This window comes from Centrocercus urophasianus, unplaced genomic scaffold, assembly GCF_019232065.1.
Source record: "Centrocercus urophasianus isolate 14NV4802_14NV808 unplaced genomic scaffold, USGS_Curo_1.0 seq_33, whole genome shotgun sequence".
Classification (NCBI taxonomy): domain Eukaryota; kingdom Metazoa; phylum Chordata; class Aves; order Galliformes; family Phasianidae; genus Centrocercus; species Centrocercus urophasianus.
The window spans coordinates 6260738-6277177 of NW_024884900.1; the positions used below are offsets into that span (position 1 = coordinate 6260738).

The 16440-nt window shown below is 45.8% G+C and overlaps 1 protein-coding gene across 6 annotated transcripts in view; it reads right to left on the reverse strand.

Moving 5' to 3' along the window:
* COL26A1 (collagen type XXVI alpha 1 chain) overlaps nt 1-16440 on the reverse strand; it is a 157302-nt gene that overhangs the window by 49099 nt on the left and 91763 nt on the right. For 4 of the 6 annotated variants that reach the window (XM_042829904.1, XM_042829902.1, XM_042829901.1 and 1 more), the window contains exon 4: nt 4946-4987. The exons of the other annotated variants lie outside the window; for them this stretch is intronic. In XM_042829904.1, the coding sequence (XP_042685838.1) occupies nt 4946-4987 (42 nt within the window). The remainder of the gene's footprint in view (nt 1-4945; nt 4988-16440) is intronic. 6 annotated transcript variants of the gene reach the window in all.

Sequence of the window (16440 nt, forward strand, 5' to 3'; positions counted from 1 at the left end):
ACTCACCCCCTAACTGGGAGACTCTCACGTCTAGAGGCTGCTTTCCATCCCTGCTGGGAGAAGTGATGGAGGGAAAAACACGGTCAAGATGTGGTGTGGTGTAACATGAAACAAGGAAGCAGACAGGACGAAAGGAATCGAGGCTCACCACAAGCTCTGCAGGGACTCCTGCAATGTCAGCCCCACACCTGTGCATCGCAGGTCGGGGATCTCTCACGGTCCCGAGCCAAACTATGTATGTTAACTGGACTTTGTCTCTCAGAGAGATGCTTTAGAGCCAGACAGCCTAGGTTTCCTCTGCAAACTGCATCCAAGGCTAACCACTGTATTGAAAATATGCATCTCGCTGCCAGTTTGGATTACTGACATCAGTTCTACCTCTGCTTTGAGTTTTACTACACTTCAGACTGCGAGGAATAAAGACACGTCTAGGGTTAGATGCCTGCTCTCTGCAAAAAGTCCCTGCAACCCATACACATGTTACATTTAGGATGCACCACTTCTCCATCCAGAACATTTGGCACTGGCATCCTTCAGCCCACTCCTACTCTCCCACACAGCACCACAAGCACCCATCATGGCCGAGCAAATGGCTCCACCCAGTCCTACCAGATTCTCAGCCTCTTGAGGATCATTTCTCTGCCTAATTCTGCCAATTACCCTTTGCTAGCCTTTATCAAAACACCTGTGAGCCCTGCAGTGGTCCTCACAGATCCAAGCAGCAGGACAAGGAATACCTTCCACATCTCTGCAGCTGTGACATAGCCCTTGGGGACACAAGGGAGTCCAGAGCCCCAGAGATCCCAATATCATCTGGTCCTCGTAAGAGGAGGAACAAGGTAATAATTGCCTCTGATTAGTGGCTAGCACAACATTGCACAGAGGACTACGTCGTTTTGTTTTGTTTCAATGGTAACTTCTGGATGTAGAAAAATGAGTGAAGGAGATATCCTGTTGGGGTCAGCCAGGCATGTTTCATTTTCAGCTTCAAAACGGCTGTGCCAGGCTACATTCCTAAATGACTTTAGGATGGAAAAAAACCAGAAAATATCCATAATGCTGTGCTGAACCAAAACGTTTTCCAGAATTCCTTCACCCTGTTTCTTTAACTCCAAACTCACCAACCTGAGCATCCACACCTTTCCTGGTACAACCAAACCCTTATCCACCACGTGCCTATTTGTGCTCGATCTGACTTTTGATATCTACCTGGCAACAAGAACTCACACGTGTATCCTATCAGACATTATGTCGGTGGTTGCCCCCACCTTGAAATTCTCCTAAAAATGGCACATTTAGACTCAGAAATGGAGGCCCAATGCCAGGGAAGATTTCTCCTGACACGTGGCAAGCAGTGGGTAAGGCCGTCCGTCAGCCAACCTCATCTCATGCTTGTCACGTGCTCAGCCCCAGTGTTGTGTCACCCTGACTGCTGTGGAAGATTCGGGAGTGAATCTCGAACATCTCTCTGAGCAGGGATGAGGAACAGGGAAAACAGAGCCTCCGAGTCCAAACCGGACAACAGCAGAATGGCACGATTCATCTGCGGGGAGCCCACCCCACCCCATACCTTCCTACAGCAGCACCAAGCATTATCCCTGAGCAACAATACACTGGAAAATAAGCTCCCATCAGGGCTACACTGTCCCGCAGCCAGAGGCTGGAGAGGCACAGGCCCTGGTCACTGGTGCCCACCACCTCTGGCATCAGGGGTGACGCTGGCACGTCTCAGTTTCACGCAAGCAGAGTTCTCCCGCAACCAAAAATGCCCCCAGATTTTACAGCCACTGAGAGTTCAGCCCCAGCAGTGCAATCAGAAAACATGAGGGTATTTAAATCAAATCTCTTAACTGCTTGCGTTCATCCTTCTACATGAAGGGTCTCTGGAAGACACTCTCAAGCACTTCACCCAAGCTAATCGCTTGAACCCAAACCATCACAGCCTACAAATCCTTTAAACTTTGCAAATTGACTTCATGCTGAACAGCTGCCAGGCTCTCATTCGCTCGCAGCCACAGGAACAGCTTTCTTATCAATAAATGGGGATTCCTGCGTATGCAACACTCTGTAACAGCAATAGCAGTGACTCGGTCAAATGCCTCTGCTCAGAGATGAGGAAGTGTCCCGGAGGTTTCAGGCAGCAGCATCAGGAAAGGCAAGATGCACATTTAAAACAAACTATGGCACAGTCCCTTCCAGAAGCCAGTGTGGGGTGTGCTACAGAGATGGGAACGTTTGCTATGAACTGCTGTGCTCTGACACCCAAAATGCTACAGCTCTCCTCAATGGGAAACAACTGGGATATCTCCAAAAGCTGTTGGTAAACGAGGATGTTAACGGTGACAACTGCATCAGAATAAGAGCAATCTCCTATTTTAGCCCAATTAGTGCTGTGCTAAATCAGCCCAGGCCTTGCCTTTTGCAGTGGAAAGAGACACATCTGTGAGGCTCTTACACGTGTTTTCTATTATTCTCCAGCACAATATGTATAAACTAACGCTGTTCTACACTTACACAGCACCTCATCTGGAAATCTGAAAGCGATTTATGAATGGTGGGCATCTGTGACATTTTACAGATGAAAATGGAGGCACGGAGGGATTCAGTAATTAGCCCCAGACTTGTACAATGAGTCAGCTGCAGAGCAGAGCCTATTATTTGTTGTGTGGTAACATTTAGTGTCCAAACACACAGGGACACGAGTCTTGTATCTGCCAAAAAAGCACACAGGCATGCCCCAAAATGCCACCCAGGTCTGCGCTCAGACCAAGGCTGTCTGAATGCACATCCTGAAGTACAGCCTCCTCTGGCAGCCTGCTCCCTCCGTTCTTGTAACACAACTGCAGACCAGAAGAAGGGTTAATACGCCTGAATGTTCGTCTGCTTTTTCCACATCAGTTGATCTAATAAAAAAGATTGATTCTCCCTGCAAATCTGGCCTCACTTTAACAAATCATTTGATTTGACACAGAGGACTATATTCAGATACTTTAAATTCCACTTCAGTCCCTGAAAGAGAAGTTTCTGATGGACTGAACGCTTGGAAACAGCCAATAGGAAACACCAGGCTGAGACACCCACCTTGGGTAGGGTTTACATTACTGAGTGTGGCCAGAAGCATCTGCAGATCTCTCTGTGCTGTAGAGCTTATGAGCCTATGAGGAACACCATATTGTTAGAGAAAATAGGCAGCCTGTTCCGTACCTTCTAGAAATACAGCAGCAGCTCACACTTCTGAAGCACCTCCAGTATGTAAGCATGTAAGCACAGCACCACGTTATCCTCCTGCCTGACCCAAGGCAGTGGGCAAGATGCCTGGAGTGACACTCTCAAGATGATGGGATTGGGATCACTGAGAGGTAGAAAAAGCCCATGAAAAAATCCAGACACTTACATTAAAAAATTCTCAATTTCTTCAGCTTGAAAACACAGTAAAGCATCTGCAGCCAGATCTCTACAGCAGAGCTAATTTGCAGCTTTCCATTATTCCCTCTTGGTGCTGCTTATATCAAAGTTAATAAAAGTTGAACGTGGAAGAAGCTGATTTTACAGGGTTCCCATCCTCAGCATACCTGCTCTCTACTTATCTGGTATGTTTCCTTCTAAAAAGGAGAAGGAATCTTCATGACACTTGGTGCCAGTGTTAAATCCATGCTGCACAAGGAAGGAGTGGAATATCTCCTGCACATTTCATTGTAGCATAGTTACCTCCCCTGTCCCCCCCCCAGCCCTCAGTAAGCAAGTCCCAGGCACATTAGGGACACTGCACCTCTGAAGGCTGAAAAGTATTAAGGTAGTGGTAAGCAGAATAGTACACGGTCACCTCAGACTCACAGATACAGTTTTTCCTGGTACAACTTCAAGGAAGGACCTGAAGAATGGGAAGGGTGTTGGGCACTTCCAGTCTCAGGGTCCCAGCCAGGGGACATGGGTCTGCATGCTGCCCACCCTGCCCCACTTGGCTGCCCCAGGATGAACCAATTCTGTGCTGAGCATCCATAGTCAATGAGGCTCAGAGCACGTTCAGTAACATCCACAGAGCACATGAAGAGAGGAGCTACAGTTCAGGCATGAAGCACATCTCCAAAAGAAGCAGAAAGACAGAAGCTTGTCCTGATTTAAGGCTTCGCTGAAGCTTATGGACTATGAGACAACTTTGGGGTCCTTACTGAATGCAGACTCGGCAAAGAGGCAGATTAACATGAGCTCTCCATCTCCTCACCATATGCCTTCTCTCACAAAACCAGCCTTGTTGGAGCAATCTGTCTGCTCAGCACATGTGCAGCTTTGGCACTGTCATAACTTTCATTTACTACAAAACCTGCACATGGCCATCAGGTACAAAGACTGCTGCGTGAATCCCTGCTGCTTTTCCATTAACCATCAATGGAAATTGACAAGTCTAGTTGAAAACCCTGCTTGGATTTCTGCACATGTACCAGCTTCCAAGCTGCTCACCGTGTCAGCTCAGAGGCACACAGTCCTGTAGCAACAGGCAATGCTTTGTTGCCAGCCCACTTTCAACTTCTAAAACCATCTCAGCTTCTCCGGGGGGGCAGATCAGAGACACCAGCACCAATGTAAGAGAAACACTCACAGATATGAGGAGACACCAGGGCCACCACGGCTGGCTCCTTATATAAGCCTGCACTGCAAACAGGGTCACAGCCATCTCCCCTCCAAGAGCTCTGCAACATCACCTCAAGAAGGAAGCTGATCCCTGCTTTATGGCACTCCTCACTCCTCAAAGATGGATGAGGAGCACAATCTGGTCAGCGAAAGCAGGGTAGGAAGCTTTAGTTGCAGGAGGAGAAGCACAAAGCAGGCAGAGACTCACAGCCCCCTCCCCAGTACCTCCCCTACAAGCAGTGGGTACCCCTGGCTCCTCCAGCCCCCGCTCTGCTCTGGGTTCTGCTTTTCCCTGATGTCCAAGTTGCCCACTTACGGTCCTGGCTGGAAGAGCGACCGTGCTGGCGGCCCAGGGAACCTGCAGGGACAGAAGAGGCAATTAACACTGGGGACAGGTGAAACCCTCACCCTGTGCAGCATCAGTTCAGCAAAGAAAAAGTTTATTCAGCCTGAGGAGTGAAACTTGCCTTCACCCTCCCTGCTTATTTGGGTCTTAACCCTTTCCTACCCACAGCAAGGCGCAGGTGTGCACACTCACGCTCTCAAAGTGCTGAAACGAGTCTACAAAAAAGCCCCATGCTTTACTGGAAATGATGCTTCCAAAAAAAATTTAAGCACAAGAATGCCTCCTGAATGATACAGGCTTCAGCAATCCACCCTGGCTGAGTTACGAGGAGCTTGGGATTTGTTTTTTGCTTTCAGAAGGGCAATCCCTGCCTCAATTGCATGCTATAGGCTATAGCCCCAGGAACAAGGAGGGAGAGCTGAGCCATGGGGAAGAGAGCACTGCACCCTCCCAGCCACTGCAGCTGTGCCAAAACCCAAGTTTGTGCCAGCAAGAAAAGGAATCACACGGGAAGGGGAAAGGGTTTTGTGCAGTGTGTACACAGCAGCCTCTCCTGATGTTCACAAAGGCAGAGCATGCTCCAGAGGTGCAGGTTTGCCCCCAGCTCTGCAGGACCAGCCTATAGTTACCTCACCTCTAGAGATTTCTCTGTCTCTGTGTGATGATGACTGCAACTGCCTTTGTAAACCACCCTGAGGTCTGCAAAGACTTAACTATTTAACTCTGTGGACCGCAAAGCACTTTCATCTGGAAAGCACAACAGACAAGCATATCACTATCTATGTGTTCTCACAGAGAAGGGCAAAAAAGGAAAAAGAAAACTGCTAAACAAGCTAAGGAAGTCATCTTGGTACCAGGCATTTCCCACAGCACTGGCAGATGATGGTGACACTGCGGTGTTCTGCATTAGTCCTCATCTACACACATAAAATTGTCTTGAAGATGCAAACTACAAACAACCGTTTCAAGATTCACAAGAACGTGTTTGCCGTACCAGTGACTAGAAACATCACATTAAAAACAAACAAACAAGATCAGATAATTACTCTGAGTGTGGTTTTGATTCATTTGGGGCACCGATGGGTTTGCACATGTGCCTAGAGAGCCAAGCAGCAAGCTCGCTCACTGTCCTACTGCAATCTTAACTGGGAGGACTGGGAGATGTTGGTGCAATTCCACCAGCATACATCTGGACAAAGCCTGGAAGTCCTTTAACACCCTCAACACTCAACTAAAACCCACACAGACCCCCTTGGAGGATCAACGTTTTACACCAGTGTTACATTCCTCCTGAATTTGTCCTTTGAGAGAAGCTGACACAGACTGTGAATGTTTCCATAACACTGGATCAAGCACAGGAGACATAAACTTCTGCCCCAAATGAAAACACCTTATCTTGTTTCCTTTTTCTTAAAGAAATTCTGTCTCAAGGGAAGCAGCCTCCAAGGTCCTCACAGGATTCTCAGTGTGAGGAACACTTTCCCTTGATTTAAGCCAAGACGTGGGTTCAAGTCATGTTTATCATACTTCAGATCAGGAACCCAGGTGGATTCAAGCCAGGTCAAACCCCCCAAACAAGCTATGGAGGCTACAAGGCCACACAGAATTTGTCTTGCCCACTAACAAGCTGAAACTCTTAGGTGGGAGTTTTCCTGGAGCATCCCATTTTCAGTGAGATGGCCGCTGCAGCCACAGCCTTGTATGAGTGCAGCTCACTATTTCGTGCCTGCAGTTCCTCAAAGAAGAGAACTGGTCCTGAAGAGAAATCTAATCTTGCCTTACAGCGCCTGTGGTGGGTGCCCCATCCCTACAGACAGCCAGGGTCAGACTGGACAGGACTCTGATAGAGCTGTGGGTGCCCCTGTTCATTGCAGGGGAGTGGGACCAGATGGCCTTTGAGGGTCCCTTGCAACTCAAACAATCCTATCATTCTATATAAGCAATAAACTGCAACCTGAATTTTGGGGAATTGGTGGTTGCAGAGAGGGAACTCCCAGCTAGTGCAGCAAATCGCTTTGATGCAGAAAGCTTTGCGTCAGTGCAGAGCATTGAAGCTAAGTGCAAGCCATGACAAAAGTCTCAGAACCACACAGCTTTGCACTGCTAGCAGAGTAACTCGATAACCACTACGCAATAAATTTTTCTTTCATTATTCTACCATTAACAGCAACTACAAACAACCACGCTCTACTCTGAGGAGCAGATTATGATCCCAGTTTAGTCCTTACCACTTACAATTAGATTAATGTTTTATGCCTTCTGCAAGAACTGCAGAGTCAACAGAATACCAAAGGCCAACTCCGGAGGGATCCCATTATTAACTCAGGATCCACCTAGAGTTAAACCACATCCCCAAAGCAGCATCGGAAGTTTCTCCCTTTGCACAACAGTGCCAGGCTATCAATGGCATTGAGAAACGTTTATGAGGTCTTTTCTGCAACAGCAACAAGAAAACCAAATCACAAGAAACGCAATAAGAAAGGCCAGGCCAAGGTAGATATGCATCCCACAGCCCTGCACAGGGAATCCATTTCTGGACTGCTGCCTAAAACTCTGCATCCGCCTTGTGCTGGCTCAACCCCCACTGCTCTTGGCAGGTGAGATAGAAAATTGGTTATAAAATGAGCCCTATATTTTATAAGTTTCATAAACATTTAAAAAAAAAAACTCAAATATGAGGTATTCTCAGATGATCCTGTGCCAGAGAATAATGTAGTCTAACTTGGAAACAGAGTTACCACCTGTTCATGGCAACTACTCTTTTAATCTTCATTTCTGTTTTATGAGCTGACCAACACTATTTTATTAGCTGATAATTAGTTTAGGTTGATTTAATTAAACTGAATTGATTACAGCCCTTCTTCCTCCAAGGGCAATCCTTCTGCAGGATTAGGAGTTTTAACAACTTGGACCCTGTACCTGTGAAGCCTTACGGCAGACCCTCTTGTCAGAAGTGGTCACACTGTTCAGGTCAATACATGCCAGTGGACACAGAGATGTTCTTAGGTACTGGCTAAGAAAAAGGCAGAACCTGGCTTCCTGGTTAGAAAAAGGGGTGATAAATTGGCCCCAGGTACCATTACTTTTTCAGCTTAACTTAAGGCAGGAACAGCAGGGATGGTGGAGGGGGTAAATTCTAAGCAAACGCTGCTACTGAAACCAATGCAAAGACGAATGCAGTTAGTACTCAATCTAAAGCTATAAGCTGATGACAAGAATCTGTTGTCATCAACAGGCCAACACATCATCTGCATCTTGGATGGATGCCTCTGAAATAGATCGCAGAACAGCTTGTGATGGAAGGAACCTTAAAGCCCACTCAGTTCCAACCCCCTTGATGTGGGCAAGGTTGCTAACCACTAGACCAGGCTCGTAAGGGCTGCGTCCAACCTGGCCTCAAGCATATCCAAGGATGGAATCACATATGAGGCAAAGAAAGCTTTTATTTTTAAGTGCCTGCTCCTTTGTGAGCACATATATTCACACAACAGCATTCAGGCTAAAGCACCATGCCTCTCCAAAAGTCTGGTCTACATGGAAGAGAGCATAGGGTAGACATCTCCGCTAGTTTTAACACATCCTTGAATTTGTTTGTAATGGATTTACCTACAAGTGAGGTATGGGTCAGACTGAGAAGACACAGCATTCATCCAGGTGGGTTGTATACACAGTTATATTTGGCTTATTTTAAAGAATCAAAGCAGTAACTGACCACCAGCAACTTCATCAATAGCCTCTGGAGTACTGGCCCTTACCAAGCTGGACTCCAGAGAAATACTCAGGGATGAACTTTCTCATGTCATGATTTCCTAAGTCCCATTTTGCAACGAGGCAGAACTGAGCGGTTAATTATATCTGCAGAGCCTGCAGTAGAGATTGTGGCAACAACTCAACCTTGGAGAAAGGATAAAAATGACTGTAACAGTAGTAGATATTTGGGTGCAGTTAAGTACAGACAACGCTGTAGTCAAATGGCTGTTCTTCAAGATATATGTTGCCTTTGATACTTACAGAGCCTTGAAAAGTGAAACACCATCATTAGTCATAACTTGCTGGCAACAGGAACCCTAATAATTCTAACTAATTGTCATGGAAAGTTACCCTGATTGCAAATCTGACAGTTATAAAAATCCAATTTAAGAATTCCAAACAGGCCAGGAACATAATTAGGGACTATATTTTAACACTCTCTTGATCAATGGTGGGGTAATGGAGAGACTTCCAAGAGCTTTGTTTTGAAATGAATGGCGCCATATTGATGAAACAACTTGGACAGAAACCAGAAATTAAATTGAAAGTTTAAACAATGCAGCTGTATTTTATCATCCTGTATTGTCAAGCTTTAACGAAAATAGCTCCTAAACAGAGCCACATGTTTTGCCTATTGCCCAAAAACTGAAGGTGAATTTTAAAACCCTTTCCTGAACTGCAGGATGCCAAGATTTTTCAGCTAGAAGTTATTATTAGGATGCTACAGTATTTCATAGAAGCCTTGACAACGGTTTTGTATGGTTTCTGTAACGGCAACTTCATTTTTTAAAGCAGAGATGGCTCAGATGAGTGACGCTTCGAAAAAAAAATGAATGGAGTCTCTGCTGTGCATTTCTTGCATATGGGATGTAAAATTAAGAAGTAAAATCTCACCATCACTGGAACCATAAAAACATAGAATGGCTTGGGTTAGAAGAGACCTCAAGGACCATCAGGCTCCAACCCCCCTGCTGCAGGCAGGGCTGCCAACCTCCATATCTAATAGTAGACCATTGCTGAGCAATCAGTGCAGGGAATATAAGCAGGATTCCCCGCTCATCCTACGTGTCATTAGCAATACTGTCAGCTCCTTTCTAAACTCGAGGCCTGGGAACAGATCAAATACAGGTATCTCTTGTGTTTCAGTGACAATGACAAAACTGTACTTTTCTCATCGTCACTGAAACACAAGAGATACCTGTATCTCTTGTCTGCTAGTCTGAGAGAATCTCTTGCCTTTGAGGATTAAGACACGATGGAGAAAGCCACTTTTGTTACCTACAGTGCTCTGAGAAGCAGATCTTTGATAACTCTAGCAAATTGGTCAATATACACGAAACAGAAAATGCATAAAAAGACTCAGTTTCTTTAATATTCAAGCTGCATTTATACAGCTGGGAAATTAGGGGAAAAAGTTCTGGGGTTTGGCTTCTTGTCTGTTCCAATAGCCTAAAGGATTTTAGAGGGGTGCTAGTCATACAAATTAAACAGGATCCTACCATGTTTATTTACTGGAAATACATTATTTAACATTGTAAGACTCAATTCCATATTGTGCAAAGACCTGCTGAGAAACCAATACCACACTAAGTTCTGCCATCCTTCCCCTTAGAGGCTTAAGTGTGATCTCAGTTTTGAATCCCTGTAATCCACAATCAGAAGAAGAAAAAAACCTCAAAAGCTCTGGGGTTGTAACCCTCCAGCTGAAGAGGTTCAATGGCTCAACCCTCACATGTGCTACAAGAACGAGGTATTTTAATTGCATCTATCAGGAAGTTTGCAGAAGGGTGCACGCAACTTTCATCTCGTTCCACTGAGTGGAGGAAGGGAGAGGAGACATAAGGAGATAAAAAAGCAGAGACCAAAAGGGGTGCAAGCAGTGTCTCTCAGCCTCTCTTGCGCTGGATAAACATGTCTGTCAGATCCCGAGAAAGGGAGGTCAGGCTGCAAGCCCTGGTAATGGCGGTCTGCAAGGCTGAGTGTCTTTTATCTGCCTGTGTGACACGGCTTCCAGAGAACACATGGAACAGCGAGGTTGGACAGCTTCCATCTCGATCCCGCATGCTCTTTTTCCCTGTGTGCTCCTCTGTGAAGGGTTAATGATATGAGTACGTACCACGTGTTTTTGTAAGTGTGAGATCTGAGAAGAGCAGGTCAGATAGCTTTGTAATGATTAAAGCTAAGGCGAGCAAAAACCTAAAGCAAGTTGAATGCTTCTGATTTACTTACTACTCAACACTCCAGTGAACACATTCAGACAAGCACTCTGCGCAGCACCATCAGTGTGAGCACAGCCTGTACACCACACTGACCCCAGCCGTTGCCTCCCTGCCCCATAGCAGCACTTCACCCATCTGCTGGCTGCGCTGCGATCACACTAACCTCTGCTGGGAGGCTGCGCTGCCTGATGGCACACTGAGCAGAGCAGGGCAGCTGTGGGCAGGCTGCTATCCTGGGACAGCAAGCAGGCAGCCCACCGACCCTTCACATCTGAGTGAAGGTCTTTCTGTTTCACATCCCTGCCTACTAAATGATGCATCCTTGCCTTGCGTACATGAAAGGTATTAGCTGTATGATAAAGGCTGAAAGACTCACTATAGAGGTCACATATGCTCCTTGGGCAGACCGTGGAAAGCACTCTTTTACTCAGCTTCTTACCCAATACATCACTGCAATGCAAATTCTTGTGTTCATTAAATGGTATCTCAAATGTCGGAACTAGGAGATGGTTTTTAATGAGGTTGCTGCTCCCATTCATCTGCCACCGCTCACTATCTCACTAGCAGTTTATCTCTCTCAGCAGACTAACAAGACTGTAAAAGCAGCAAGATACATGCTGGCCAAATGGCTGAGCTCCTATAGCCTAGTATGTGAACATGGACATCCAAAGTGCCTCATAACCTCACAGCCCAGGGCTTTGCTGATGAGGCTGAAGGAAGGGCTCAGAAGAGGGAGCACCTACCTGCACTGTAGCAAGTTTTCTCTACAATCCTTTCATGGCTAATGAACATCCAACAACGCTTGATAAAAACAGTGTCTGCTACTGATCAAGCACTGGGTGCTTTGTATCACACTTGAATCTAACAGGAAGAAACGTCCGGGAAGATGTATTGTCTAAGTTCAATGTTTTATCAAAACCATATGAGCACACATAGCCTGAGGCTCTGGTCAAAAGCCAAAACACACAGGCAGGAAACTGCAAGTGGGTAAAATGTGACACTCAAAAAAAGGGTGGTTAACTCTATGCCAAAAGCAAAGGCATTTTTACCATGATGGTACAGTGTTATCTGGAACACCTCTGCCTCCTGAAACAGAACACAGAGGTTGCCACACAGTCTTCTTGGTCCAGGCTCTACTGATGGAAATCCCAGCTCAAACCACCTCTGGATGACATATCCAGCATCTTTTCATCTGCATATCCATTAATATAGATGCATGCACACATTCATGTACCCCAGTGTCTGCACTATGAGGAAAACCACTTCCATCACAGCTGTTTTTACCCTCAGACTACCACCAAGAAGCTCTCTCAATGATTTCCCTCACAATACAGAGTTTGGCTTCAGTGACAAACTATGCCCAGTGCTCTCCTGAAATATATACCCTTATGCCAGCACCACAGGACAGAGCTGCCAGTGGTTGGAGTCAGTGCTGAGCCTGTACCATCCCAACCACCCCTTGCTGCCCTGTGTCCACCTCAGCCCCTATTTTCCAATGAGGTCAACTCTGGAGTCATCAAGACGTGGGGCAATGGAACTGTGTTTCAGCTGGAAGGGACAAGGCTTCTACAGTTTTATCAGCTCCCAGCTGCTGAGAAAACAAGAGTTCCAGCAGCACTTTCTAAACCCATGTTTAACTCCCAGGAGAGCAGCTCTAAGTACCAGCTGGCTCATGGACTTCAGATACCTGCCACATGCACTTATGCAAAGAGAGCCCAAACCATCTGTGACAAGAACACGAGGCGAATACAATGCACTAACCATCACCAAGCTATGCTAGCACATTTTTATGTGTTAAATCGTTGTTTCCAATTAACTCTGAACAAGAAAACACACACTGAGTGAGCTTGCCACATTCCTGGTAAGGCACAATCCACAGGTCACAGGGCATCAGGAAACATCTCCAAATCCCCACGGTTCTTCATTCCTAACCCCAAGCACACAGCACCATCCCAGCAGTGCTTGCCTAGCCTGGCAACGTCTATTTACAGCAGTAAAGCTCTGACACTGCTGCCCACGTGCTCCATCCCTGCTGGTGCCCCAGACCACGGATGGGATTCTGGGCAGCCTGAGCCGGTGGGGGGCAGCCAGCCCACGGCAGGCTGAGCAGGCTGTGAGGTCCCTTCTAACCCAACCATTCTGTGATACCAATTGCACACTGCACCATGACACATAGCAGCAGAAGAGGCCTACTAACTGCTACCTGCTCTTAAACTGACTGTCCAGTCAAGGTTAAAAAGTCTCATGGAAAAGGCATTACACCACATATGCAACGGCCACAGCTCCCTCAATAACATGCCCCCCATCACTGAAAAGTAACATAGCTGTTGGAAAGAACTGGAAAACAGTTTTTAAGATTCATTAAAATATTTCAAAAAGTTACTTTGATTTAAAAACCCACCTTAATAAAGCTATATTTATAGTTTCTTTCCACAGTCTTCATCCATTTATACAGCTGCAGTTCCTCTAAAAGACAGTTCAAAGAAATGCAGCTCCAGGCACCCAGTCAGAGCCTAAAAATCCATTGCTGAGTTGCCCAAGATTTCACTAATAAAATTTGTCTTCGGCAATATAAATTGAAGAAGTCAAAACAGAAACCAGCTTATAATCTACCGCAGCGGGTTTTTCAATCTGTGTCTCCTCTCCATGAAAGGGCGCTCCCCACAGCCTCTGATTGCTGTTGGGAAATAAGCAAAGAAGTGGATGCTGACTCCTCCCCCTATCTGATCAGACCTGGGGGTGCTGCAATCTGCTTGGAGAGGTGGGCACCCCATCTGTGATCAGGACAGCCTTCTTGCTCACACAGTAGACTACAAATCTGCAAGGAGCAGATGGAGTTGGATGACTCAACCCACCCCTCCTAATAACCAAAAGCAACATGCTTTATGCTCTGCAATTGCATTGTGCTACATGGTGGTGGAGTCACCATCCCTGGAGGTGTTCAGGAAACGTGGAGATGTGGCACTGATGGACACAGATAGTCAGCATGGTGGGAACGAGTTGATGGTTGGACTAGATGATTTTAGAGGTCTTTTCCAACCTTAATGATCGTACGATTAAAATTAGGATGGAATCAAAATGTGCTCAGAACACTGAAAAATAAGTTATTGGTTTACCTTTCAGCTACAGCAGACTTTGAGGCTTTGCAAACTGGTTTCCCAGTGAAAGAAATCCATTGCACAAAATCCAGGGAAGAGATCAGGCTATGCGTGACCTCGCACGAAGCAAGCTCTCCAAAACCCTGCACTGAGTTCAAAGGAGCAGGTCCTCCCCCGGCCCAAGCTGAGCAGGGCAATCACCAGCTGTGAAGTCTGGAACAGGCACAGCAGCTCTCATCACATCACCCATCCACACTGCAGAACATTCCTCCAGACTTTTGGGACAGCAGGTCTCATGTATGCTAGGAGCTTACCCAGTGAAGCAGGGTAGAAAACAAGCAGATCTCAAGGAAAAGAACTCAGTTGATCTCAGAAAACACTGTGGGGTAGCCCTGCTCTAGAAAGAAGAAATAAAGCAGGGAGAGAACAGTTCCTGCTGTTATTAACTGCTCCTTGCGTAAAACTCATTTGGCCCAATCCATCAACGCAGCACTTCTTCAAGGTCTCTACTATTCCCATGCACAAACAGGAATGTTCAAGGCCACATGTATGCCATCTGGCAGCCCTTACTGTAACCATGTGTGCGCTCAGTGCCTGGACAGGGCCAGAGTGCTCTCTTGGTGCTACTGAAGCATCGCTGCTAAATAACAGAGCAATAGTTAACTTGCAAAGCCAATTACTACAAGAGCATAGTAGGGATTGTGTGTTTTGTTGTCTGGTTCATTTTTAATTTAACACCATACAAGCTTATCAAAGGGCCAACATATGACATCAGGTCAGGACTCTTAAAAGTTTTATCAGAAAATGGCAACAACCAAATCATTTTGGTCTTGCATTGCAATATATTCACTGTGGGATGCTTATCTGGATGGACCAGCAAATAAATGCCCACCGGACTAGTAAGGCTAATGAGAACAGCAGGACAGGAGATAGCGGGAGTATATCTTCAACATCCAGACTCTACATCCTAAAACTCTTTAATTTCAGTTATGATGAAATTCCAGCACTTCTCTGATAACATCTAGAAGGCAAACGTTGCCACAGCACAATCTCCAAGGAAGCAAATTTTAAAATTTAAATGACCTTTGAAATATTTGTCTGCATCCCTATTGCCAAGTTTCATCTTTCATCGTCGCTGACGCTCAGCTTTTGGCAAACAGCACCTACATCAGGCTGTTATTAGTAGCAGTATTTTAAACAAGGGTCTGAGAAGCAGGTTGTGTCCTTTGGTAGTGAAGGAATTCGAAAGACAAACAAGTAAATAAATAATGCCCTCAACTCGGAAATCAGAGTTAGCTTTAGCTGGTGTGCCTGGATTCAATCTTATTACTCCTCCAAAATCACAACCCAGTGGAAGATTAAGCCAGATTCATAGGATGGGAATGCATGTGGATTTCTTATTTTGCTTACAGAAAGGTAAATGAAATTTCTAATCAGCTGATGTTTCCATTAGTGGTGGAGGACATCTCCTGTTGACATCTGGACAAGGCAGGCTGTTCCATTTGCATCAGCCTCTGCATAAGATAACACATCCTCAGCTCTCACTTGCCCTCAGGGCAGGCAGGGCAATCCTCTGTGTCAAGGCCAACAGTTTGCCCATACTTTTCTCAAGTGAAGACACCTTTCCTGCTACATTTCCTGAACAAGCAGCATTACCGACAGGCTTACAGCTCCTCAGGGACTCAGACAATTGCTTTCCTACTTCTCACTCTTCGGATACACGCATCTAACACCAGATGTCAATGGAATATTTCATTCTAGAGAGGATTACCAATTCTCCTCATCATTTTTCAATTAACAAGTGTGTTTAGCACTAGCCGAAATGTGTGGCGTTCTGAGCACAATGTGAAAAGTTGTACCATGAAGTCACACCTCACATGATAACGTTAACACGTGCTAGCGCTTTGCTAGCAAAGCACAATGTCCTTCTTCCCCAGAGAACCTGGTCCTGCCTGTTTCAGTCCAGCTGGTTTATTTTGTGAATCAGAGTCTAAATGCACAGGCAAAAGAACCGCGTGACTTTGAATTCACCGATGCACACGGGGATTTTCTCTAATAATCCCATTCATCATCACAGAAGCTGGATGTGTGAATGGTGATCCCCTCACATTCCCCAGGGAGAGCTAAGAGGCTCAGATTCTGCTGGCCATTCTGGGGGTTGCATCTGTAGATCTCAGAAGTAAGATTAAGTGCCTTAACTAGAACAAACTGCTTTTTCTTTCTTCCCTTTTAATGAACGGCTCCAAGTTCAAAACATATGAAAGACACAAAGTGTCTGAGAACAGTTCACAATGCAACAAACGAACCTGGAAATATCATTTTGAGTTTCTTGAAGCTCCTTGCTGCCCATATGGCCAGCAACAAATTTACATCGACTCTCTTGTACCTTAACCTAAAT